Source organism: Pteropus vampyrus, unplaced genomic scaffold, assembly GCF_000151845.1.
Source record: "Pteropus vampyrus isolate Shadow unplaced genomic scaffold, Pvam_2.0 Scaffold100, whole genome shotgun sequence".
Lineage (NCBI taxonomy): Eukaryota > Metazoa > Chordata > Mammalia > Chiroptera > Pteropodidae > Pteropus > Pteropus vampyrus.
The window spans coordinates 3725494-3752496 of NW_011888881.1; the positions used below are offsets into that span (position 1 = coordinate 3725494).

The 27003-nt window shown below is 49.0% G+C and overlaps 1 protein-coding gene and 2 pseudogenes across 3 annotated transcripts; 1 reads left to right on the forward strand and 2 right to left on the reverse strand.

The window, feature by feature from the left end:
• Positions 1-1094: 1094 nt before the first annotated feature.
• Positions 1095-26870, forward strand: TRAIP (TRAF interacting protein). Of its 3 annotated transcripts, XM_011364731.2 has the most exons (16): positions 1095-1316; positions 9077-9134; positions 9566-9649; positions 14569-14608; positions 15217-15344; positions 16591-16685; positions 17077-17190; positions 17947-18034; positions 18654-18743; positions 19154-19242; positions 23902-24051; positions 24423-24502; positions 25800-25848; positions 26110-26259; positions 26374-26424; positions 26639-26870. In XM_011364731.2, exons 1-15 carry the CDS (start codon positions 1219-1221, stop codon positions 26375-26377), a joined length of 1317 nt encoding a protein of 438 aa, XP_011363033.1. In that variant the 5' UTR covers positions 1095-1218; the 3' UTR covers positions 26378-26424; positions 26639-26870. The 3 variants fall into 3 exon arrangements, with proteins under 3 accessions (XP_011363033.1, XP_011363032.1, XP_023389128.1); XM_011364730.2 differs by lacking the exon at positions 24423-24502; XM_023533360.1 differs by lacking the exons at positions 1095-1316; positions 9077-9134; positions 9566-9649; positions 24423-24502 and adding exons at positions 11682-11807; positions 12239-12322.
• LOC111742747 lies at positions 1435-2908 on the reverse strand (annotated as a pseudogene).
• Positions 14238-14356, reverse strand: LOC111742765 (annotated as a pseudogene).
• Positions 26871-27003: the final 133 nt, after the last annotated feature.

Consider the following 27003-nt stretch of genomic DNA (forward strand, 5'->3'; position numbering starts at 1 on the left):
TGTCAAGCACTGTTTAACAAGGAGCCCTGGTCTTAGGCACAGAACTAGAATCCACCAAGGACCAGCCACCATAGGGAGAGACCTTGTCTATGGCCAAAGTGGGCTTCCCTGGGTTGGGAGGTGTAGGGTGGGCATCACACAAAAGTTTTATGTTTCCCTTTGTGTTGATTCTTCCTTCCTAGGAACAACACCTGTGCTTTCCACATAGGCCCAAAACATTCACTCTGGGTCTACTCCAGGTGGAACGAATCAGCTTTATATTATGGGGTTCTGCATAAGGTTTCTTTTGGGGAGAGGGGCGTAACACTGCAAAAAATAGGTGTGAAAACTCCTAGGAAGATTTGTTCCAGCTCTCATGTGCCCAGATGAACTCACCAGGGATGCTGCTCTTTTTCCGGGAAGACCCCAAAGATAACTTCTCTGATGTGGGAATAAGAAAAAGGGTTTGTTAGTCACTGGTCTATGACACATCGGGGCTTCCAAAATTCCAACTCTGCTATAGTCCGGAAGCGTGACTGATCCTCCTGGAAGAGCTAAAGTCAGGGTAACGGCCCTGCCACCTCCGAACTTAAGGATGAAGCCAGGGTGAGAGCTTGGGGCGTTCCGAGGGATTAGGTCCTATGCCCGTCTTTCAGAGATCACTTGAGAGTCGAGGGCTGGTACGGTGGAGCATTCTTTCGGTCTGTAGGAACTGTAGGCTTCCAGCATATGGTCCAGCATTGCCCAGATCGCAGGGAACCCACTTCCATTGGGATCTTCGTCCCATTCCCCTGCTGCCGCGGTCTTGCCTCTCCCGAAGTGCAGAAGCTGCTTTGAGAAAACAGGGCTGAGGAGCCCGTGCCGGGCGTGCCTCGCATCAGCTCTGGTTTGGGAACATAACGAACTACCTTGCCCCAGAAAGCGGTCCGGCGGGCAGCGTAGCTGCTCGGGGTCTCGACCCCTCGTTGCGCTCTTGCGGTACCAGATGCCCTCCCGGAAGCCGCCCCAGGCTTCTCTTTGGCCGTAGGCTCGTTAAGTCCCGCCCCTGAAAGTTCGTCCAATCCGGACCCGACCTTCAGGTTCCGCCTCCACGTTTCGTGTAACCACTTCCGGCCGTATCCCGGAAGTCGCTCAGTGGAGCCAATTTTGAAGCGTTCAGAGGCGGGAAGTCGGGGGCAGCCACGAAGCTGGTTTAGTCGCGGTTTCCTTGGCGACCTGGGCCCCTAGAGTCCAGTCATCATGCCTATCCGTGCGCTGTGCACCATCTGCTCCGACTTCTTCGACCACTCGCGCGACGTGGCCGCCATCCACTGCGGCCACACATTCCACTTGCAGTGGTGAGTGACCGCTGATTCCGGGCCGGGCACTTTCCCCAGTACGGCTGCAGGACTGTGAAGTGTCGGACTTCCGGGCGACCTGTCCCTGGAGTCCAGACAGGTGATTAGAACGGGTCACTAGACAGAGCCCTGCGGGAGTTCCCAACCTAGGCAGAGGCGGGTCAAGGCAGGCTTTCCGGAAGAGGTGACATCTGAGCTGCGTCTGAGGGAACAAGGTTGGTTTCGTGAAGACAGAGTAAGGGCTTCTTTGAGCGGCTTGCAAAGAGATGTGACGGGCAGAGGTGAGCTTTCACCAAAATGACGAGCCCTTTTATTCCTTTGAGGTAGAAACCTGGTAGGCGTTTGGCTACTCGATTTGTTGTGGTTTGCTTGATTGTTCGGAATGATTCTATCCAGATTCATCTCTTTGGTCAGACACCGCAGTGTATTCGGTGACGTCAGCAAACTGAAATTAACATCAAAGGGCAAGGAGATGCCCCCTTTTCAGGCCGTCCTGCCGACCCTGTAGAGAACACTTCTATTGAGTCCAGCTGGTGGGAAAAGATTCCTCTGGCAGCTGTGAACAGGCTGAGTTAGAGCTCCTTTACTCCTTTATTTGTTGGGGTAAAATTTACAGAGCAGAAAATTTGCCACTTAAACCATTTTTTCTTTTTTTTTTTACTATATACATTTTTTTATTGTAGTAAAAAATATATATATAACAGAGTTTACTATTTTAACATCTTTTTTTGGAGTTTTACAAAGTTTATCTAACAAAATAGTTTAATATGAAAAAGTGCACGACTCAATTTTAAAATAGACGCTTTGGAAAGGAAATATGTGGAAGCAATTGATTTATAAACAGCCATCGTTTATACTCTTTCCAAGACTTCTAACATAATAGTATTTCCTCCTTTTGCCACCATTTCAATATTCTGTTGCCCGCTGGTTGCCATTATCTATCATAAGATTCATAAAGAGATCATATTCCTACAATATTCCTTGAGCATGTCTGCTGCCATTTAATTTCAATGATAAATTTTTGTCCATAAATTTATTTTAATTTGGGAAGGTGAGCTTTGCTCGGCGAGCTCAAAGATGCCTTCCATTTTAACCATTTTTAAGTGTATAATTCATTGGCATTGCGTACGTTAATACTATTGTGTAACCATCACCACTATCTGTTTCCAGAACTTTTCCATCATTTCAGACAGAAACACTGTACCCATTAAATAATAACTCTCCATTCTCCCCTCCCTACAGCCCTTGGAAACCTCTATTTTACCTTCTGTCTCCTTGAATTTTCTAATTCTAGGTACCTCCTATAAGTGGAATCATACAATATTTGTTCTCTTGAACAAATTCTATTTCACTAAACTTAATGTTTTCAGGTTTCATTCCTATCGTAACATATGTCAGAATTTCATTCCTTTTTATGAACTAAATAATACTCAATCGAGAGGAAATATCACTTTTTTTTTTTATCCTTTCATCTATGAATGGGCCTTGGTTTCTATGTTTTGGCTACTATGAGTAATGCTACTGCAAATATTGGTGTACAAGTATCTGTTTGAGTCCCTGCTTTCATTTCTTTTCGGTTATACCTAGAAGTGGAATTGCTGGGTCATATGGTAATTCTATGTTTAATTTTTTGAGAAACTGCCTTGCTGTTTTCCACATTGACTGCACCATTTTACATTTTTACCAGCAATGCACAAGTAAGTGTTCCAGTTTCTCCACATCCTTGCCAACACTTGTTTTCTGTTTTTGTTTTGTTTTTTATAACAGCCATCCCAATGGATGTCTCCTTTTTTAATTTGTGTTTATAGCTATCATTTTACCTCTTAGCACTGCTTTTGCTGTATTTCATAAGAAGTGGTATGTTGTACTTTCATTTTCATTCATCTTAAGGTATTTTCTAATTTCTCTTGTGATTTCTTGTTTACCCACTGATCGTTTAAAAGTGTATTCTTTAATTTCCTCATTCGTAAATTTTCCACTTTTCCTCTGTGACCAGTTTTTAGTTTCATTCCATTGTGATCAGAAAAGATATGATTTCAGTCTTTTAAAATTTATTAAGACTTGTTTTGCGGCCCAACGTATGGTCTGTCTTGGAGAATATCCCATATGCACTTAAGAAAAATCTGTATTCTGCTATTGGGTGGAGAATACATCTGTTAGAGCTAGTTGGTTTATAGCATTGTTCAAGTCCTCTTCTCCTATTGGTCATCTGTCTAATAGTTCTATCTATTATTGAAAGTGTGGGGCATTGAGCTTCCAGTCAAGATGGCAGAGTAAGTAAACTGTGCTCACCTCCTTCTATGACCACATTAAAATTACAACTAAACTACAGAACAACCATGATTAAGAATCACCCGAAGTTTAGCTGAACAAAAGTCTATAACTAAGGACATACAGAAGAACTACTTCCGGGATGGTAGGAGTGGGTGGAGATGTGGAACAGTCTGGTCAGTAAGGATATTACAGCTACTGAGGTCCCCACTAAGGAACGAGTGATCCCAGTCCCACACCAGGCTCCCCAGCCCAGGGTTCCAGTGCCAGGGATAGAAGTCCTTATAATTTCTGGCTGTGAAAACCAGTGAAGATTGTGGCTGGGTGAGACAGAGGGCGACTGGAGTCCCAGGCATTCCCCTTAAAGGGCCTGTATATGGATTTACTCACTGATAGACTCACTTGCTCTGGGCTCCGGCGCTGGGCAGCAGCTCGAAAGGCACCAGAGACATATGAGGAGGAACTGAATTGTCTGGCTTCAGGGAGAGGGCTGGAGGGGCAGCTTTCTCCCAAACAGAAGTGCTGACAGAAGTCATTGTTCCTTTGTTGAGCCCTCCCCACACCCTGCCTGCACGCACAGGTGGGCACCGTATCTGAGTCTCCATCAACCTAGCTAACACCGTTGGTGATTCCCTGAGACCTGCCCTAACTTGAGTGAACTTGCAGGCTCACTCAAGCTGCTTCTAGTATTTTTTTGTTTTTTGTTTTTCATATAAACGGCCTGTCTTGGCTCATGCTGTGGACTTTACTTAAATCTCTCAAAGGTTGACAAACTACAAACAAGCAACATCTGGCCCCTGTGCGTCCCATATATCTTGCTAAGTGGCCCCAATCCCAGCATTAGTAGCGGCCAGCCTCGGTTCATAGCTTAGCCTCTCCTAGGCACCTCCAAGCCCAGCACAGGTAGCAGCCATCTGAAGATCACTTTTTTAGCTCATATCAAGTGGCCCTGAGCAGGGCACAGGCAGAGGCTAACCTTGGCCTGCACCAGAGCCCCTCCCAAAAGGTCCCATAACCAACACACCTGGTAGCCAGCTTCAGATCACACCAGAGCACCATCCAACCACCTCCACAAACCACCCCTAAAGAGAAGACTTGGCAGGGGACCAGAGCCCTACTACAGCCAATCCTGCTCCATAGGGTCGGCCCCTGCATAGCAGCTCCTATACTGTAGTCATGGCCAGTCCTCACAACCAGTCAGCCTGAAGGTCAACCCCTCCCATTGATGTGTCAACAGCAATCAAGGCTCAACTACAACACCAGGGCACAACCCACACATGGGACATACCTGGAGCACCCGGTTCAGGTGACAAGGGAGACTGTGCCACTGGGTCCCACAGGACACCTACTACATAAAGCCACTCTACCAAGATCAGGAGACATCACAGCTACTCTACCTAATACATAGAAACAAACACAGGGAGGCAGCCAAAATGAGGAGACAGAGAAACATGTCCCAAATGAAAGAACAAAACTTCAGAAAAAGAACTAAACAAAATGGAGACAAGCAATCTACCAGATACAGAGTTCAAAACACTAGTTATAAGAATGCGCAGTGATCTCAGTAAGAACTTCAACAAAGGGATAGGAAACATAAAAATGGAGATAGAAAACTTAAAAAAGAGCCAGTCAAAAAGGAAGACTACAATAACTGAAGTGAATAATACATTAGAGAGTATCTATCAGTAGTAGATTAGATGAAGCAGAGGATCACATCAGCGATTTGGAATATAAGATAGCAGAAAACACCCAATCAGAACAGCAAAAAGAACCAAGAATCCAAAAAAATGAAGATAGTTTAAGGAGCCTCTGATACAACATCGAGCATACCAACATTTGCATCATAGAGGTACCAAGAAGAGAGATCAAACAGGCATTAGAAACCTGTTTGAAGAAATAATGATGGAAAACTTCCTTCACCTGGCAAAGGAAATAGACATAAAAGCCTAGGAAGCACAGAGAGTTTCAAACAAGATAAACCCAAAGATGCCCACACTAAGACTCATCATATTTAAAATGCAAAGGTTAAAGACAAAGAATCTTAAAAGCAGCAAGAGAAAAGTAGTTAAGTTACCTACAAAGGTGATCCCATAAAACTGTCAGCTGATTTCTCAACAGAAACTTTGCAGGCCAGAAGGGATTGGCACGAAATATTCAAAGTAATGAAAGACCTACAACCAAGATTACTCTACCAACAAAACTATCCTTTAGACTCTGAAAGACAGATAAAGAGCTTCCCAGACAAGAAAAAGCTAAAGGAGTTCATCACCACCAAACCAGTATTACAAGAAATGTTAAAGGGACCTCTTTAAGAAGAAAAATAATGAGTAATAAAATGGCATCAACTACATACCTATTAACAATTACTTTAAATGTAAATGGATTAAATGCTCTAATCAAAAGACATCGGTTAGCTGAATGAATAAGAAAATAAGACCCTTACATATGTTTCCTACAAGAGACTCACTTCAGATCAAAAGACCGAATGAAAGTAAAGGGATAGAAAAAGATATTTCATGAAAATAGAAACAAACAAAAAAGTTGGGATAGCAATATGTATACCTTTCAAAATAGACTTTAAAACAAAATGACAAAGAAGGACCCAGTAATTCCATTTCTGGGTATTTATCCGAAGAAACTCAAAACATTAATTCAAAAAGATGTTTGTGGGGGGAGGAGGAAGGGGGGAGGTAGATGGGGTAAAGGGGGTCAAATATGTGCTGACAGAAAGAACTCTAACTATGGGAGGTGAACACACTAAACATATATATGCCTCACTGTTAAAGTGTACAACTGAAACTTACTGGATTTCATTAACCAATGTCACCATAAAAAAAACAAAGACGTGTGTATCTATACGTTCATTGCAGCATTATTTACAGTAGCTAAGACATAGAAGCATCCTAAGTGTCTAACAATAGATGGATAAAGAAGTAGTAATGTATACAATAGACTATTACTCAGTCATAAAAAAGAATGAAATCTTGCCATCTGCAACAACATGGATGGACCTCGAGGGTATTATGCTAAGTGAAATAAGTAAAAGACAAATACCATATGATTTCACTTATATGTGGAATCTAAAGAATAAAATAAATGAACAAACAAAACAAACAAATTCATAGATGCAGAGAACATTTTGATGGTTGCCAGATGTGAGGGGGTTTAGGGGGATGGTGAAACAGGGGAAGGGATTAAGAAATACAAATTGGCAGTTATAAAATAGTCATGGGGATGTAAAGTATAGCATTGAAAGTTTAGACAATAATACTGTAATAATGTAATGTGCCAGATGGGTACTAGGTTTGTCAAGGTGATCATTTCATGAGTTATATAAATGTCTAATTACTACATTGTACATGTGAAACTAATATAATATTGTATTCAACTGTAGTGGAAAAATTAAAAATTATTTTTAAAAAAGAAGAAAGTGTGGGGTATTGATGTCTCCAGGTTTTATTATAGAATTATTTCTCCTTTCAATTCTGTCCAATTTTCTTTCATATATTTTTGAGCTCTTGTTAGGTGCATATGTATTTATAACTGTTATTCCTTCATATTTGATTGAACCTTTTATTAATATGTGAAATCCTTTGTCTCCTGTAATGTTTTTTTGACTTAAAGTCTATTTTGTCTGACAATTATGTAGGCACGTCACTATCTTTTTGTTACTATTTTTACTTAGCCTGGTTGGGATTCATTAAGTTTCTTCAAATTGTAGAATGATTTCTTTAATTAGCTTTGGAAAATTATCAGCAATTATTTCTTTATGTGTTACCTCTATTCCATTATGTATTTTCTTTCTATATTAGTTTCTCATTTCTGCTATAACAAATTAGTACTAACTTAGTGACTTAAAACAACACAAATATATTATCTGACAGTTCCAGAGGTCAAAAGTCCAAAATGGGTCTTGTTGGGTTAAAATCAAGGGTCATAAATGGGGCTGTACTTTTCCTGGCTCATGACCCTTCTCTGCATCTTCAAAGCCAGCAGTGTTACAGCTTCAGTCTCTCTGTATAACTCTGACACTCCTGCCTCATTCATAAGGACCCTTGTGAGTACATGGCACACCTGGATAATCCCACATCCGATGACCCTTAATCACATCTGCAAAATCACTCTTGTCATATAAGGTAACCTATTCACAGGTTTTAGAAATTAGGATGTAGACTTCTTGGGGGGAGGGCATTATTCGACCTGACACTCCTTCTGAAACTCCTAATTATATGTATGCCAGACCCTCTCACATCTTTGTAATTGTTTCGCTTATCTTTGTAATTGTTTCCTCCGACCTATATTTCAGTTTACTAATTCTTGAAATGTGTCTAAACTGCTCTTAAAGTCATCCACTGAATTTTTAATTTTGGCCATTTTTTCAGTTTTAGAATTTCTGTTTGGTTCTTATTAAATTCTATTATGCCACCTTTTATTTTCCAATTCTCTACTGATATATTCAATCTTGATTTTGATTGCTTTATCAAAAGAAATGGTCTCTGTCCGACAATTCTGTATCTGAAGTCTTCGTGGATACGTTCTGGTTTGCACTGTAGTGCTTTTTCCCCTGCATGACTGTTTACTTTAAAAAAACAAAACAAAACAAAACATTTTATTGGAATGTAACATATTATATAAAAACATGCATATACTAAGTACATGGCTTGCACAATTTTCACAAACCAAAGAAGACCAGAAACGAGACATCAACTCTCCAGAATCCTCCTTGTGCACCTTTCCAGTTATTCCCACTAGCTTCCTCTCCCCCACAAGAAGGATAACCGCTGTCTGAACTTCCGGCAGCATAGATGAGTTCTGCGTACTTTTTCCTTAGTGTAGATGGAGTCATACACAATAAACGTTTTCTTGTATCTGTTCTCTTCCCAAGTTATGTTTATATGATTCATTCATAATAATGTTCTTAGTCGTAGACCCATTCATTCTCATTGCTGTGTAGTATTCCATTATGCACAGTTAGCTTTGATTGTACATTGTACCCAGTATTTGAAAAAATATTTTTAGAAAAAACTTTGATGATGGTATCATCTTCCAGAAAGGACTGTTTCTCCCTTGTCCCTGGGGGTGGGAGAGCCTACCGATGGGAGATTATTTTAAAGTTTTGTTGGACTAGCCAGATAGATGATGCAAAGCTCGGTTGTGTTTTCTTTTACTGCTACTTGCCTTTATTTCTAGTTTACCCTTCCCTTGAAAATATAGCTCTGGCTGTTGTCCCCCAATCAAAGCCTAGAATGTTCACAAAAGAGCAACTCAGGTGTAGGGAGGGCCAAGCCAAAGGGCCAAGTAGTCAGAGTGCTTTTACTAATTGGGTCTTGTGGGTTGTGCTGTGCCTGCCTGTGGCGCTGCCCTCCTGGGGGCAGGCAATGGGTCAAGGAGGAGCAGGACAGACCCTGTTATGGTCAGGGTGCCTGCCCAGCCTGAATGTCTCCAGCCAAGCCTGGGCTCACCAGTCTGCTTTCTGCTTCTCATTCCAGCCTAATCCAGTGGTTTGATACAGCACCAAGTCGGACCTGCCCACAGTGCCGAATCCAGGTGAGGGTACTGGGGTGAAAACACCTCAGTTGAAGACATTTTCTCCTCACCAGGGGGCAAGAATGGTCAAAGCAACATCTTTGACCCTTTCACACCCTCATGGTTTGAGGCTGGTTGAGCCCCACTTGTGCTTTTAAGTGGCTCAGGAGGCCTACTTATACCCGTGGCCCTCTTCTGTGCCTTTCCCCATTTTCTCGATGCCCAGCACCCTAGAGTTGGGGTCTTTCGAGTGGTCACCCCATGGGTCTGCAGTGGCGTGACTTCAGAAACCACCAAACCAGGGCTGCAGAGGTAGTCTGACTCCAGGGGATATGCTGTGAAAGGTTAGGCCTGAGCACAGGCCTGGCTGCATGTCCGGCTACATGTACATCCCGTCCTCCTTGCCTGTGACCCAGCTATACGGTCCTGCTCTTTCTTGGTCTCCCATCCAGGTCGGCAGAAGAACCATTATCAATAAGCTCTTCTTTGACCTTGCGCAGGAGGAGGAGGATGTCTTGGATGCAGAATTCTTAAAGGTACCCAGAATTGATCTCTTTCTATTGAACCCTAAGCCCTCTGAGAGTTCAGTTTCTGCTCCCGCTCGGGGAGGGTACCTAGAGTGTGGGAGTGGAGTTCTGGAGTGGGGACTTGGTAGTGATGATGAGACAGTCATTGGAAAAGTACACTGTGAGCCCTCCACTTGGGAGTCCAGAGCAGTCCCGACCCGAGGTTGGAGTACCTCTCCCAAGGTCCCCTCACCTTGCAAAGGATCTACAGCCGTCCTTCCCAGCCCACTTTGCTGCTTGAACAGTTAGAGACAGATTAGCAAACTCTTCCAGTCCTCAGCCAGGGAAGATAGATGTGTGGACCCACTGTTCACAAACCGGGCTGTGTCTCAAAACTGCCTGGAAAACTTGGTATATACCAGATGCCTGTGCCTGTCTTAGACCAGGAATAGGGGGCAGAGCCCCTGGAATGAAGCCGGGCGGTCACGGTAGAAGCCCACACTGCAGGGAAGAATGGGTGGATTCCCTCCTACTCTTCCACTGCTTTTCCTCCGAGTCTAAGATATAGCTTTCTTTGCGCACAAGGGCTGTACTTTTCCTGGCTCATGACCCTTCTCTGCATCTTCAAAGCCAGCAGTGTTACAGCTTCAGTCTCTCTGTATAACTCTGACACTCCTGCCTCATTCATAAGGACCCTTGTGAGTACATGGCACACCTGGATAATCCCGCATCCGATGACCCTTAATCACATCTGCAAAATCACTCTTGTCATATAAGGTAACCTATTCACAGGTTTTAGAAATTAGGATGTAGACTTCTTGGGGGGAGGGCATTATTCGACCTGACACTCCTTCTGAAACTCCTAATTATATGTATGCCAGACCCTCTCACATCTTTGTAATTGTTTCGCTTATCTTTGTAATTGTTTCCTCCGACCTATATTTCAGTTTACTAATTCTTGAAATGTGTCTAAACTGCTCTTAAATTCATCCACTGAATTTTTAATTTTGGCCATTTTTTCAGTTTTAGAATTTCTGTTTGGTTCTTATTAAATTCTATTATGCCACCTTTTATTTTCCAATTCTCTACTGATATATTCAATCTTGATTTTGATTGCTTTATCAAAAGAAATGGTCTCTGTCCGACAATTCTGTATCTGAAGTCTTCGTGGATACGTTCTGGTTTGCACTGTAGTGCTTTTTCCCCTGCATGACTGTTTACTTTAAAAAAACAAAACAAAACAAAACATTTTATTGGAATGTAACATATTATATAAAAATATGCATATACTAAGTACATGGCTTGCACAATTTTCACAAACCAAAGAAGACCAGAAACGAGACATCAACTCTCCAGAATCCTCCTTGTGCACCTTTCCAGTTATTCCCACTAGCTTCCTCTCCCCCACAAGAAGGATAACCGCTGTCTGAACTTCCGGCAGCATAGATGAGTTCTGCGTACTTTTTCCTTAGTGTAGATGGAGTCATACACAATAAACGTTTTCTTGTATCTGTTCTCTTCCCAAGTTATGTTTATATGATTCATTCATAATAATGTTCTTAGTTGTAGACCCATTCATTCTCATTGCTGTGTAGTATTCCATTATGCACAGTTAGCTTTGATTGTACATTGTACCCAGTATTTGAAAAAATATTTTTAGAAAAAACTTTGATGATGGTATCATCTTCCAGAAAGGACTGTTTCTCCCTTGTCCCTGGGGGTGGGAGAGCCTACCGATGGGAGATTATTTTAAAGTTTTGTTGGACTAGCCAGATAGATGATGCAAAGCTCGGTTGTGTTTTCTTTTACTGCTACTTGCCTTTATTTCTAGTTTACCCTTCCCTTGAAAATATAGCTCTGGCTGTTGTCCCCCAATCAAAGCCTAGAATGTTCACAAAAGAGCAACTCAGGTGTAGGGAGGGCCAAGCCAAAGGGCCAAGTAGTCAGAGTGCTTTTACTAATTGGGTCTTGTGGGTTGTGCTGTGCCTGCCTGTGGCGCTGCCCTCCTGGGGGCAGGCAATGGGTCAAGGAGGAGCAGGACAGACCCTGTTATGGTCAGGGTGCCTGCCCAGCCTGAATGTCTCCAGCCAAGCCTGGGCTCACCAGTCTGCTTTCTGCTTCTCATTCCAGCCTAATCCAGTGGTTTGATACAGCACCAAGTCGGACCTGCCCACAGTGCCGAATCCAGGTGAGGGTACTGGGGTGAAAACACCTCAGTTGAAGACATTTTCTCCTCACCAGGGGGCAAGAATGGTCAAAGCAACATCTTTGACCCTTTCACACCCTCATGGTTTGAGGCTGGTTGAGCCCCACTTGTGCTTTTAAGTGGCTCAGGAGGCCTACTTATACCCGTGGCCCTCTTCTGTGCCTTTCCCCATTTTCTCGATGCCCAGCACCCTAGAGTTGGGGTCTTTCGAGTGGTCACCCCATGGGTCTGCAGTGGCGTGACTTCAGAAACCACCAAACCAGGGCTGCAGAGGTAGTCTGACTCCAGGGGATATGCTGTGAAAGGTTAGGCCTGAGCACAGGCCTGGCTGCATGTCCGGCTACATGTACATCCCGTCCTCCTTGCCTGTGACCCAGCTATACGGTCCTGCTCTTTCTTGGTCTCCCATCCAGGTCGGCAGAAGAACCATTATCAATAAGCTCTTCTTTGACCTTGCGCAGGAGGAGGAGGATGTCTTGGATGCAGAATTCTTAAAGGTACCCAGAATTGATCTCTTTCTATTGAACCTTAAGCCCTCTGAGAGTTCAGTTTCTGCTCCCGCTCAGGGAGGGTACCTAGAGTGTGGGAGTGGAGTTCTGGAGTGGGGACTTGGTAGTGATGATGAGACAGTCATTGGAAAAGTACACTGTGAGCCCTCCACTTGGGAGTCCAGAGCAGTCCCGACCCGAGGTTGGAGTACCTCTCCCAAGGTCCCCTCACCTTGCAAAGGATCTACAGCCGTCCTTCCCAGCCCACTTTGCTGCTTGAACAGTTAGAGACAGATTAGAAAACTCTTCCAGTCCTCAGCCAGGGAAGATAGATGTGTGGACCCACTGTTCACAAACCGGGCTGTGTCTCAAAACTGCCTGGAAAACTTGGTATATACCAGATGCCTGTGCCTGTCTTAGACCAGGAATAGGGGGCAGAGCCCCTGGAATGAAGCCGGGCGGTCACGGTAGAAGCCCACACTGCAGGGGAGAATGGGTGGATTCCCTCCTACTCTTCCACTGCTTTTCCTCCGAGTCTAAGATATAGCTTTCTTTGCGCACAAGGGGGCTGGATTGGCAGAAACCTCTCGAGGAAGTGGGATTGGGGGTTTTAAGTGAATCTGGACTCTGAGGGTTAATTTGCTGGGCATCTTTCAGATCAGGGTTCATTTAGTCCTGGCTCCAGGGTGCCATGATGTCCTTGGAACCTCACTGCTTCAAGAACGTGGAGCTTTTGTGCTTAAAGCCAGCATGTTCATCGTCATGGTAACTGCTCCCAGTTTTAAGCCGTGTCCTCCCTGTGATAAAGACAACAAAGGCAGCTTCATTTCTTTCCAGCTTTCAAAGCCAGATTTAGGAGACAGGGAGACAACATCTTGAGTATTTTGGAGCACGGGCATGGCAGGCACCGTGCTCGGATGTGGCAGGAGCCAGTGGGCCTAGGATAATTCGGGGCTGGTTTCTCTTCCCAGGCTGCGCGTGCGTGCCCTTCTCCACCGCTACTTCCATCCCCAGATGTTCAGCCTACACTGGCCAGCCCAGCCACCAAAGCACCTGGCCCCAGAGTCCTAGGTCGAGAGTTTGACCACAGGGGGCTTATGTACTCACTGAGACTGGGCCTTAGCGTTGGTCACATGTGGGATTCTGAGTCTTGTGTTGACCTGGAGGAGGATTTGCTCGGATTCCATTCAGCTTCCACCAGGGACCCTTGGCCGAGCCTTTCAGTTCTGTAGAGGGTGGTCTTCCTGCTGATGGAATAGGTACCTCTCTTGCCCACAGGGGTGTTGAATGCTCTGGATTCCTGAATGGGAGCTGGGCTCAGATCTGCCCCAGCCTCTCAGTGGTTGCGGCAGTGGCTCTGGTTAGTACATATGGGCTTCGAGAGGCTCATTTGATGCTCACAACAGTCTGGTTAGTGCCTACCACATGTGAAGTTTCACCCAGGGGCACAAAGTTGTCCCAGTTTACCAACCTATTGGCTTCTGGGGTTGAAGATTCATGTCATAGAGCCAGCTTAGAGCTTGGAAGAGAGGTAGACTGTGAAGCAGGCAGGACCTAGGGTGGAGGAAAGGAGTGGTGGCCCAAGGTCCTTGGTCATCCCAATTCTGTGACCCCTGATGCCTAGAGTGTAGCTGATGCCTAGAGAGGGTGGGGGCCAGCACAGGGCCCAGGAAGTGACAGAAACCTGTGCTGTTGAGACTGATCACACAGGCCCAACTTCAGTTCTCTTGATTCTCTTCCGCCTCTTTCCTTATCCTGGGGTCTTGTACCTGAGATTCTTCTCCTCCGTCTTACCTACTTCTTCTCCTTCTCTCCTTCTTCTCTCCTTCTCCTTTTTCTTTTAGGCAAGGCAACCCTTGGTTGACCTCACAGATTGCAAGGACCTTGTCAGCTTACAACCCCTTATTTATTTATTTATTTTTTACACCTACAGCACCTGGTCTTCCTAGGTGGTTTCTCATCCAAGCACTAACCAGGCCCGACCCTGCTTAGTTTCCGAGAGCAGGCGGGATCGAGCTTGTTCAGGGTGGCATGGCTGTAGACTTACCTACTTCTTAAAAAGGCACACAGAGATAAAGCAAGGCTCATCTTTCCATTGTTGGCTTAACTTGGCCTTGAGGTACAGCAGGGTCCATGCCTCCTTGGACCTACAGGCCTCACTGTCCCCTCTTGGAGCTCCCCTCAGCCTTAGGGGAGACCGAGCGGAGGCCAGCCGTGATGCCTTCCTGCTGCTTATTGTGGACATTGCCTTGCAGAATGAACTGGATAATATCAGAGCCCAGCTTTCCCAGAAAGGTGAGTTAGCAAGAAACAAGGGGCCCTGGGAAGCCTATGACTTGGGCACTGGCGGAAGAGGCCCTGGGAGGAAGGCCTCCAACTTTGTGGCAGAGCTGGGGGCTCTCCTTGCTGTCTGTGTCCAAGAGTCTTGCCAGCTCTTGCGATTGGCAGAAAAGGAGAGGAAAGGGAGGTCACTGAAGTCTTCCACCTAGACCAGATGAACCTCTTCCCATTGTCTGAGGCTTCTTGCCCAGGACCCAGGCTGGGAGGGGGCTACCTGCTGTGACGGAGTACTTGTAGGTGAGGGTTCAGCTGCCAGTTTGGCAGGAACCTGCATGAGTTCTAGGATGATGAATTAACTAGCCCCATGGGAATGGGGAGCAGGGAGATCTTTACTCAGATAGTTCTAGGCAGTAGAAAGAGGGTTTCATGCCCTGAAAGAGGAGATTCTGTCTTGGCTTCCCTGGTTTGGCACATGCCAGAAAGAGAAGCCAGCCCCCCAACTTTCTGGCCTAGGACTTGTTCCTCATGTGACTCTGGGGTGGGGTGCTGCACCCAAAGGCCCAGCTTCTCATGCTGATGGGTGGTCGGGCCTCTCCCCTCTCCAACCTCCATCCCTGCTCCAGAACGGGAGAAACGGGACAGCCAGGTCATCATCGACAGTCTGCGGGACACACTGGAAGAGCGCAACGCCACTGTGGAATCTCTGCAGAAGGCCTTAGACAAAGCTGAAATGCTGTGCTCCACCCTCAAGGTGGGTCCCCATGTCCTGTGGGCACAAGTTGGTGGGGAGATAGAGCCCCAGCCCTGGGCTCATCACTCTCGGCTTAGCTTCTGGTCCTGCCTTGGTCAGTGGCCAGGTTTGCGCAATTGTGAAATGGAGGCAAATCCCTTCCCCAGGCCTCCCATACTGTACCCGCCTAGCCCGTAAGAAAAGGGCCACATTGGCCACACTCTTGGATCTTGTATTAGGTAGTACTAGGAGGAAGTGAGGCCTTCCCAGTGCTTCATGGAGGGGCTGCTCAGCCAAGACCTCGCTGAGGCTGAGCCATGTTTCCAAAAGTGGTTTGTACTCCACTGACGAAGCCAGCCTGTAGAAACCTCCATTCGCACTCTAGTCCTTGGCTGGGCTGCTCTCCGGGGCCAGATCAAACAGTATTCCAGGGAGGAACAGAGGCCTTTGAAGTTGACTGTGCGGAGCTGACCGGGTAGATCAAAGTCTGCAGAGCGAGCCGTTCTAGACCCAGATGAATTTTGTATCAGCCTGGGCTGTTGAGCTTCTTGCTCTCCAAGGGGCATGAGGCGATTGATCTAAACCCACAATTGATATTCTGGCCTTGTAGGCAGGAGCAGTCCTTTCTGGATGCCCTTTGAAAGGGAAAAGGAGCCATCCTTGTGAACAGACAGGGCCCCAGGGTGTTCATTGTCTCTGTTTCTGTTTGGTGGCTGGTCTGGATCACAAGTTCGGCCAACGGAAGGGAAGGAGCAAACCAGCACCTGGCTGCAGAGCAGGAGTCTCTGATGGCATCCCCAGGGTAGAGATGGAGTGGTCTTGCGCCGGCTGTCCAGCCAGCTGCCTTTGGCTCAGCTCTGCTATCCTGGCCACTGTTCATGGGTCTAGATGGTGGAGAATGAGGCCTGGATTTGTGCTTTGGGCTTCTTCAGCTTCTTGCACGACGCGCACCATGAGGCCCAGGCCACAAGGCCTTGGCAGTCCACAATGGACCTGTGGATGCTGGTAGTGGGCTGAGCATATGGTGAGACATATCTCAAGAGGAAGCAAGCAGGGAGGTGAGGAAGCTGCTGGCCTAGGGCCTCTTAGCAGAAAGAAACACAAGCTAGAGTGGGGCCCCCCAGCCTTATCTTCTGGGGGTTGGGGATGTGTGGTTATTAGCATCTTCAAAAACAAAAAGTTCTAGGGTAGAGCTTTCCCAATGACGTTAGCCATGGCCCTAGGATCCTCCAAGCAACGGGTATGTATGGGTGTGTTTGCTCTTCAGAAACAAATGAAGTTCTTGGAGCAGCAGCAGGATGAGACCAAACAGGCGCGGGAGGAGGCCCGCCGACTCAGGAGCAAGATGCATTCCATGGAGCGGTAAGCTTGGGTGGCCCAGCTCTCAGGACTGAGCAGGCGTTGGGTCACCTCTGTGGCTCAAATCTCCATGGGCCATAGAGGGCTCAGGCCATCTGGATGTGGGCACAGGGTCTCCTTGCTCAGCCTCTATGGGCTTCTCTACTTTCTGTGAGGGCCCTCTGGGGATCCCTGACCTTGAGGACCTCTGTCAGCCCCGCTTCTTCCGCAGCAGCATCCCTGTACCTGTGCTCAGCTCTGCTGTGGGGCCTTTCTTTGGGCAGACCCGCCTGCTAAAGCATCCTAGCAGCCTAGCCTGTCACCATAGCAACAGCAGCAAAGGGAGGCAGAGCTGCACTGGGTACCTACCCATCAGCCTCCAGATTTTAAATGCCGTGGGCTGAGTGTTTTTCAGGATTGAGCTCCTACTCCAGAGCCAGAGGCCCGAGGTGGAGGAGATGATTCGAGACATGGGTGTCGGACATTCAGCGGTGGAGCAGCTGGCTGTGTACTGTGTGTCCCTCAAAAAGTGTGTATTTGGGCCCCTCTGTCCACGCCTAGGAGCTAAGCCATAGTGCCTCAGCCATGCCTTGCCATCTGTTGCCCCTCTCTTGCAAAGCAAAGTAGGTGGAGTTAAGAGGCAAGTCCCAGAGCCAAATGGTCTGTTTGAACTCTGACCCCACTTCTCACTGTGTGGCCAGGAGCCAGTTTCTCAGCCTCTCTGACCCTTAGCTTCCTGAATGGAGATAGTAATAATCTGCCTCATAGGGTTATTGAGCAAACTGAGCGTGAATTAAAGTTTTATTTCTAAGGAGGCTGGCACAGCTCTGTGAACTAAGAGCCCCGTCATGATATCTGGAGCCGATTCCCATCAGCACTGTTACTGAACCTGCCTGCCTTGCAACAGAAACTTGGCTCAGATTCCCCAGTACTGTGGGAATGGTGTTGGGGAAAGGGCCATTTAGCTGACAATCACAGAGGATCCCAGATGCCCCCCGTGGGGGCTAGGTGGTATAGGGAGCCTCCTAAGTGAGGCCTCCTCATGAAACCGGGGCTTCTTGCATACCCTCTCCAATCACCAGCGCCTGCAGGACAGGCAAAAAACAGACTCGCCCGCTGTCCTGGCGATGGATGCAGGCCTCCACAGAGCCCCCCTGTTGGGCCCAGGAGTTGGAGTAGGAAGGAGGATGTGTAAAGGCTGGGGCTGGGCTGTTGGGTTGGTGCTCTGGCTCAGTCTGACCAGCAAGGTGGCCCATTCTGACATCTTTCCGTGGCCCCTTTGTAGAGAGTACGAGAATCTAAAAGAGGCTCGGAAGGCCTCAGGAGAGCTAGCTGATAAGCTGAAGAAGGACTTGTTTTCCTCCAGAAGCAAGGTAACTTAGTGAAGAGCAGAGGGGGAAGGGAGGTGTGGCTGTCCTTTTTTCATGCTCATTCATGTCTCCTGAGCAAGGCCCTGGCGCCTGATGTTGCCACTGACTCCATGGGGCTGTTGGGTAATGCACAGAAACTGGTTACAGGTCCTCACTGGGCACTGGCTCTGGCTAAGTGGCTTGTCCACTTAGGGTGGCAGGTCACGCCGGTACTCTCCCAACTCGTGCACGCTTACGTTCCCCTCTGCTCTTCTTGGCTCCTGGCCACCTCTCAGCTGGCTGGAGAGCAAGCTCCCAAATGGGACAGCTTCAGAGGTCTGTGTTCGTACCGGGCCCAGAGCAGGAAGGCTCCTGGAACCTGATACGGTCAGCTTGGCTGCTTTTATTTCCGGGCTTGGTGCACCCATGGGCTACAGGTTGTAGGAAGCAGCCCTTGTTCCTGCGCAGCTCCAGACGGACATTTCCAAACTAAAGCCCAGCCCCACAGAGCTAGTGTCTTCCCCCGTACTCCCACACTCTTCTGGACCCTGGTCTACCGTGAGCACGCACTGGGTAGCAGAGGGCAGGGGCAGGGCACATGGCCGCCCCTTGCTCATCCTCTACTCCCTACACCTTCTTATAGTTGCAGACAGTCTACTCTGAACTGGACCAGACCAAGTTGGAGCTGAAATCGGCCCAGAAGGACTTACAGAGCGCTGACAAGGAAATCGCGGTGAGGGTCACCCCTCGCCAGAGTGGCATGCAGAGCTGGGCTAGCTCTGCCCGGGAACCTGTGCACCAGTCAGTGGTGGTGGTTCTGGGCTCCCTGCATCCTCTCGGGTCAGGGTGGGTCACGGTGTACACCTTGACCCTGATCTGGAGCCTGGGCCTCGGCTGAGGGCAGATAGCACCATGGGTCTTCCCTCACAGTCTGTCCTCTACCTACATTCCTGAGGTCACCAGGGGAGGGTCACCAGAGAGAGGTGCTGGGGCCTGGTGGTCCTAGACTCCTGAGACTAATGATGGGGTTCCAGGCCTCGCTCTGTTCCCCGTGGGCTCGCCCTTCTTGCGTGTTGCTCATGTCCTTGTCATTCTCTCGGTGCCTTAGCCTTTCTTTCACACTCTTCTCCTTCCTTCCTCAAGAGCCTGAAAAAAAAGCTAACAATGCTGCAGGAAACCCTGAACCTGCCGCCAGTGGCCAGTGAGACTGTCAACCGCCTGGTTTTAGAGAGGTTTGTTGACCCTCTGGGATGGTGCAGGGACCCCAAGCTGGAAGAGCTTCCTGGTAAGGGTCTTTGCTCCTGGCTTTGGTGGGGCAGGTGGTCCATGTGGGTGTGAAGCCTGTGGACCTCCTGCCCTGGGAGGCAGCCAAGATTTAGCTGGAAAGCAGATGTGAGGCAAGTTCTGATCTCTGACAAGGGGAGGCCAGGGGAGGCAAGGGAGGACCTAGAGATGGTCAGAGGCAGGGCAGGAGCACTGACTGTCTGGGGCAGCCTGTTTATGCAACAGCTCACCAAATGCATCTGTCTGCCCCGGGTTCTAAAAACAAGCAAAATCCTTCACCAAAACAAGTCCCCTCTGATCTCGGGAATGTGTGCATTAAAGCTGCCAGCAGAGGGAGCCAAGAGGCAGAGCTGCCCAGCCGAGGGCCCAGATAGAAAACACTGGAGCCGAGGACCAGCCTTTTGTTTGAGTTACTTTTCAATGTCCTTTGGAAAATCATCATGCCCCCTCTTCCCCACATCCAGCCAGTTGCTGGAGCCTGTCCGTCTAACCTCTGCGGTGCCTCCTGCCCCCTTTCTTGCTACCACCTCCCCATATGGCTTGTGACCCGTCTTCCTGCTCATCCTAACAGCCCAGCTTTATCAGCCCCTGGGTATCACGCTACTCCTCCTCCACCCAACACCTCCCAGACCCCTTGGCACTGTGCCTAAGGCACCCTGGAGCCAGCCTTGAGGGCTGCGGTGGATCTTTAGGCTTTAGCCAGATCATACTGTCAAACGCAGCGGAGCGCTCCTTGCCTTCCTGCTTCTCTGCCTTCCTGTGCATCTCTTCTCCACTTTAGGCTGCTGTGGGGCCTGGACTCTCGCAGCAGGTCCTTACCGAGTGCCTGCTGTGCGTCAGGCTCCCCCTGTCCTCTTGGAACCTGAGGGTCAGTGGGATAGACAGCCTTGGGAGTTAGATGGTGAAGCGCCGAACCACATCATAGAATTTGGTCTGTAGCTCCAAGTGGAGATGAGCCCACTCCATTCCGAGTGGGCCCCGTGCCAGAGCCCGCAGCCCGCAGCCCGCCTTGGCACAGGGAGGACTGCTTCGGCTCCCCCATCTGCCAAGCCAGCAGGACACCACATCTGACAAGCCTACATCTGTACAAAGCTGGGCCTGGCCTGCCACCAAGCTGCATGCAGGATGACTTCATTCCTTGTTTTCCCTAGTATTTTTGTGAGCATAAAAATTGGGTGGCAGGTCTGTCGCTTTTAATGTTGGCCCTTCTTTTAACTAAGCACAGCCTGTTCTAAATTCAGGGTCCTCTCCTAGGGCCCTAAGCTCTCAAAAATAGTCGTCGAATTCTCAGCAGCTTTGCCCCATCTTCTTTGTGTTCTGGTGTCAAGACCCTCAAAACTACAGGACCCCTTAAAGACCCTACCTCCACCTTTCCCCTATGATAGTTGACAGATTGCTGTGTGGGTCTGGAAGAATATGTGATATATCTAAGCTTTCCTGATATATCACAATATATAGGCACATTCCATCAACCAGTATTCAGATCTGAAGGAAGGGCAGTCCAGGCAGCGAGAATGGCAGGTGCAAAGGCCCTGAGGCATGACTGAACAAGGTGTGCTTGGGGGAGAGGGGCAGGTGGCAGGTGGACCAAATCTCTGCAGGGCTTCACAGCCTGGGATTGTGGGTTTCATTCTAAGGATAATGGAGGCTGTTGAGGGTACTCAAGGAAGATTGCTCTGGTGGGATTGTGCGCATCTCTGATTTTCATCCCCTCACCCATCAGTGGTTCCCTGAACCTGCACTCTAGCCCAGGGCGTACCAGGTCACCAGCTTGATGTACCCTCCTAGATCTCTGCTTCATTACAGATAAAGATCCCAGGAGACATACATAGTAGTTCGGGGTCATTCAGGGTTTGATTTTAGGTGTTTCTTAGTACTTTGGTGTCATTCTATAACTTTTAAAATATGGCTCCCTGGAATGCCTTTTCAGATTAGTCTGCAGAGATCCATGTTCTCCCTCCTGCCACCTAGTGCGTATGGAGCACACACCATGTTCACCCAGGCACCCACCCACCTCAGTAGATAGCCAGGGCAGTTCCAGCTTTCCAAGCTGTCAGAAAGCATTGTAGGGAGCACCCGAGTTTGCGGGGGAGAGGTGAGCTGGCAAGGCAGTCATCCGGGGACTTCCCCGACTCTCCCGGGTGGGAGCCACTGTTTCTTGTATCTCATGTCTTACCCTTTATCGATCAACTTCCTTGCTTTGCTAAAGTTCAGAAAGTTAGCCTCCCTCAGGACCCTGCAGACGCTGCTTTCCAGCTGTCTAAAATCCAGTGTTGCCACTGAGAAATCGATGCCTATCTGCTTCTTGATCCTTTTGTAGAAAAGCGAACCTATTTTTCCTCTCGGGAGAGTTTTAGGCTCCTTCCTCTGCCCTTGAGCTTCTGCGACTTCCCCACGATGCTTCCGAGTGGGTCTTTTCCATTGACCCTCTGGCCCTTGGCATGACCTTTTAGTGTGAACACACGAGTCCTTCGCTCTGGGAACTTTCTCATGCTGTTCCTTTGAGACTCTGCGGCACTCTGGTTTTTCTGGCCTCCCTTTCTGGAACACCTGCAGGTCTAACATCTCACCTCCCGGGCGGGTCTTTCATGGTTTTATCTTTGTGTTCTGTTACATTCTGGGAGATTTTCTTAATTTTAATTAGAATTTCTTAATTTTCATAATTTTTAACTTCATCGATCTACTTTTTATTGTGGTAAAATATAACACAAAATTCACCACTTAAACCATTTTTAAGTGTATAGTTCTGTGGCATTAAGTACATTCACATTGTTGTGCAGTCATCATTGCCATTTATTTAGAGGACTTTCCATTTTCCCCAGTGGAAACTCTACCCATTGAACACTGACTCTCCATTCCCTCCTCTTCCGACCCCTGGCAACCACCATTATGCTTTATTTTTTTAATATTGAAAGTTCTCATCACAAAAAAAAGCATGTAATATACCTAGAACTAATGTTATATCGATTACCTCTGAGAGAGAGGGAAGGAGAGAGGGATGGAGGGAAGGAGAAAGAGGGAGAGAGGACAATTAAATGTAATGTGGTCTCTGGGATGGGATTCACTTTTCACCACTTGATGTGGAATCCACTTGATTTCCTTTCTGCCTCCCCATCTGGCATACACGGTCCAGTGCAGTAGCCATTGGCATTGTGTGGCTGTTGAGCTCTTGAAATGTAGCCAGCCCAACTTGAGATGCACTTGCAAGGCAGTGATAGTGGTAGTGGTGGTGGCAGGACAGATAGGAGCAGGCAACAAGTATGCACTCAACAAGAGGTACAGCTCTTTGGCCACCACCTTCCATCAGCCCCTATGGGCCGAGCCATAGTTGGCCCCCTCTGTGGCCATCACCAGCTCCCCCTGCCTTTACCACCTACTGAGCAGCCCTTCATAGGCAATGCTGGCACTCTATTTTCTGTCTCTATCAATTCAACTACTTATATGGACTGGCAGATAAGTGGAATCAAATAATATTTGTACTTTTGTGACTGGTTTATTTCACTTAGTGTATTGTCTTCAAGTTCATCCATGTTGTAGCATGTGTCAAAATTTCCTTCCATTTTAAGCAATCACATTTTAAATTTGCAAGTATTCTTTCTTGCTCTCTGAGTGCATCCTTTGCAAAATATGCTATTCCTTGTTTTATGGTCCTGCACATCTAGATATGCTCCTGCACATCTAGACCTTCCCTTTGTTTCTCTTGGGGTCAGTGTTTTTAGGTCATGGCCTTTCTCTTAGACTTCCGTCCCATGCCTGGGGGTCCTTGGCTGCCTGTGACCCTCTGAGGAGGAGTAACAGAAAAACTGCCTGGGAACCTAGCCTATGTGGATAGGGTTTGCGGGGAGTATGCAATGAACCGACATCACACTGAGTCTTCCCAGAACCTAGGATGCAGAGAGCTTTACTGGTGGATCCAGTACAGGATGCCCTAAGTCGCCATAAATGGTTTGCTTGATGTCTTTGGGAAAGATCCTTCCATTTCTTGGCCCATGGTAGCAGCCTGGCTGCCTGGTCTTCTGCCAGTCCAGATATAGGAAGGGGTGGAGCCAAGCTCCCACCTTCCATCATTACCCCAGTTTTCAGGCCTGTTTAATGCTCCTGCACATCTAGACCTTCCCTTTGTCCCCCTCTTGCATTTATAGCCCTCTCCTGTGGGTTCTGGTTATTGTGTAGTTCTGCTGTCCCCTGGCCATGCTCCCTCCCAGAATTTTGGGGAAAGCTGTGGGTACTGAGGGTGGTTGCCCCTTCCATTTGTTGCAGTAGGATTATCCTTCACTCCTGTCATTTTAGGGAGGCCTCAGGAGGTGACTATCACCCCCAACTACAGAGGGGGGTATTCAGAAGATCTCTCTCAATGAACTCTAAGGGCCCCTGACCTCCAGGTGGAAGGGAGTTGGCGAAGCCTTTGCTTAGAGTAGGCTGGCCAGGTGCCATGAGTTCATGGAGGACACATTGACTGCCTCCATGCCACACAGGTGATAGGTCTGCCCAGGGCCTTTGTTCTATTTTGGGAAGGCGGGCTTTGAATCTTTTGCTCCACTGCCTGACGGGCTGTCATCCTGGGCTGCCACTGTGGCCCTGAGTAACCAACCTATCTGTGCCTGTAGCCCAGCGCCTGTGGAGATGCTGAAGCTTCGCCGGCCAGTCTTCAGTGATGATATCGACCTCAACGCCACCTTTGATGTGGACACCCCCCCAGCCCAGCCCTCCGGCATCCAGCATGGCCAGGCCAAGAAGCTCTGCACAGAGAAGACACAGTAAGTGGTGGTCTCTGGCCCTGTCCATAGGAGGGCTGGAGATCTCTGCAGGCCCTGTCCTAATAGCTCTGAGTGGCTGATGGCGCAGTGAGGGTCACCTGGGCTTGGCCATGGCTTTGGTTCCAGACACCTTCTTTCTTCTCCTGAGTACTCACTATGCCAAGCCTTCCTCTTGCTTATCTCATTAATATTCACCATCATCCTTCAAGAAAAGATGTTGGCATGTGACTTGGAGAGAACACAGAGGTTCCAGTGGGGGCAAGTCTGAGCTGATGATATTGGGGGGGTGGGCTCCCAATATCTTGAGAACCTGCCCACCAGAGCCCTGAGCCATGGACTCTGAACTTTCTCTTCCATCGTGAACCTTTCAGATTTATGCTTGGGCAAGACCATATCAAACCGTGGAGCCTGGGGCCTCACCCCCTACCTACGGGGAAGCCCACAGGGGCAGGTATGAGAAGCTGTGTGGAACCATGGTGGGGTGGGCGGGACCTGCACTAGGGATGCAGTGAGACTGGGAGTGGGGAGGCTGTCTGCTTGGCCAGGCAGGCCAAGTGTAGTCGATCGTGGAGACAGGAACTCCTCTCACACGTACAGGTGGGTATGTGCTGCTCATATAAAGGAGGTCAAGGGCTGAGCAGGTTGCCTCTTAATTGAAGGCTTTGGATGTGAGAGAGAAATTGAGACATTGGGCAGTGGAGTTGGATGAGGCCCCGGGGGAGGGCAGAAGGGAAAGCCAGCTGGGCTCTCCTCCCTTCCTGGACCTCAGGGGCAGAGGTGCCGGAGCCGTACAGGGCCAGCGAGAAACCTAGGAGACGCGGGCTGTATGTAGTCAGGGGGCTTGTCCGTGCCCGCTCCACACTCGGGCTTCCTTGGGTTGCCTTTTCTCTAGCTGTAAAGGTTGAAGGTGGGAAGCCAAGGCCTGCAGGGCATGAGGGTACCCAGGACGCCCCCGATCTGGGTCACCCTCCCCAGGCCCAGTCTTGCAGCAGGTGGAGAGCCTTGCCATGGTCTTCAGGTAGCCTCATCACAGGCTATTTGGGCAGGCGCAGAGGGGTCCAGAGTCAGCAGGCTGGGATCCTGCCCCTGTGCTCATGGCTTTGAGAAGCCACCAGGTCACCATCTTCCCACCCACCTGGGAAGGTATCCAGCTGCTAGGGTCCCCAGGAATTGGATGGAAACAGTGTGCAGCTCTGGATCTGGGAATGGGGACCAGGGCCTGGACCTATGGTCTGTCTGTTCTGGCCCAGACCCTGCCCGTGTGGCTTATCTAGCTTGTCGAAAAAGATGGCTGAGCCCTGCATCCTGAGAGTACTCTGCGGATATTTAACTTACCGAGGGTCTCATGGAGGTGGTGGCCCCTCTCTGGGCAGGCAGAGCGAGCCCCAAGCTCACAGATGCCTCTGTATCAGGGCATGAGCGGCTTTCCTCCTGTGGGTGGTGTATCAGTCAAGCTTTCCACCCCATGTAGAGCCTGGGACACGGCGAGATGCCTGAGGGCTTGGCTTAGCTTAGCCCTGATTGGAAACCACAAGATCAGAACATGGTCCGGCCTCTCCTGCCTCTGCCACGGGCGACTGTGGCTGTCCAGCTGTTCACAGACCTGTGCTTGGGGTGGGGGGTCACTGAGGCACCTTGCCTAGCACACAGCCGTGGCAGCCATGCCACGCAGTGGCTCTGCAAGGGGCAGTGCTTTGTTTCTTGTATCTTGCTCACCAGCCTCTTGCCTTCCTGTCTCACTCTTGCAGCTCTTCTGTTCGGGACATTCCCAAGAATGTGCCCCAAGGCCCCAAGCAGGTAAGGCTGCCCAGAAGGAGCTCAGGCAGTCACCATCCAGCCCCGTGCAGCAGGACTTCGGAGAGGGCAGGGCCTTGCCACAGCCCCCTCACTCCTGGCCCAGGACTGAGGCACTTTGGAGCCACCCCTGGAACCCTACTCATTATCCTTCCTGCCTCCCAGTGAGGCGCCAGAGATCCTGATCCTGTTCCACTGCCACGCCCCGCCCCCCGCCGTACTGCCATCCAGCTCATGGAGTCTGGCTCTGGGGTCTCCCTGCAGGAGTCCCAGCTCTTTCTGGGTGGCCAACCCTGTGCGGGAGAACTGGATGAGGAGCTGGCTGGCGCCTTCCCCGTCTTCATCCGGAACGCTGTCCTGGGCCAGAAACAGCTCAAAAAGGCCAGGGCAGAGCCCTGTCGCAGCACAGATGCAGTGAGTATGGCTTCCCACAGTGGAAAGTGCCAGCCCTCTCTGGGACAGCGGGGACTGGCTGGCCAGTCTCCCCGCCCATCAGCCTGGCCCACTCACTTCTTCTTTCTCCTTTAGGTAAGGACAGGTTTCGATGGTCTTGGAGGCCGGACAAAATTCATCCAGCCTGTATCCTTATTCTGTGGCACTGGCTGAGCTGAGCTGTAGAGCCTACACCATCCCTCACCTGTATCCCCAGACCCAGCCTGCCAGGAGCTGCAGCCTCAGGTGTGCAGCGCCAGACCTCGCTTAGCACAGCAGGGCGGCCCACCCTTAAGTCTCAGCTTTTCCTGCCCTGCGTTCCAGTCCCCTCTCGAGGCTTTCTCCTTGACATTTCCTTCAGACTGACACAACTATGATCCGCCCACTGCCTGTTAAGCCCAAGGCCAAGGCTAAGCAGAGAGCGGGGGCCAAGAAAATGCTCCCGCCATCCCAGGCCAAGCTGGACACCTTCCTGTGGTCGTGAGACCAGTGAGTCTGGTCAATGGCCAGATACCTGCCTCCGACTCACAGGCCAAAGACTGGCTCAGTGGGGGCCCGAGGTCATGGCACCTGTTCCAGGAACAGCCTCGAGAGCAATGAGAGGCAAGAAGATGGGGCTGAGGGTGAGGCCCAGAGATGGCGCTTTCGCTACACTTACCCTGCCCCACCCCCACCATACTGGGCTGACCTGTGGGAGCTGCGACCAGCTCACTGTTCTGTGTCAGG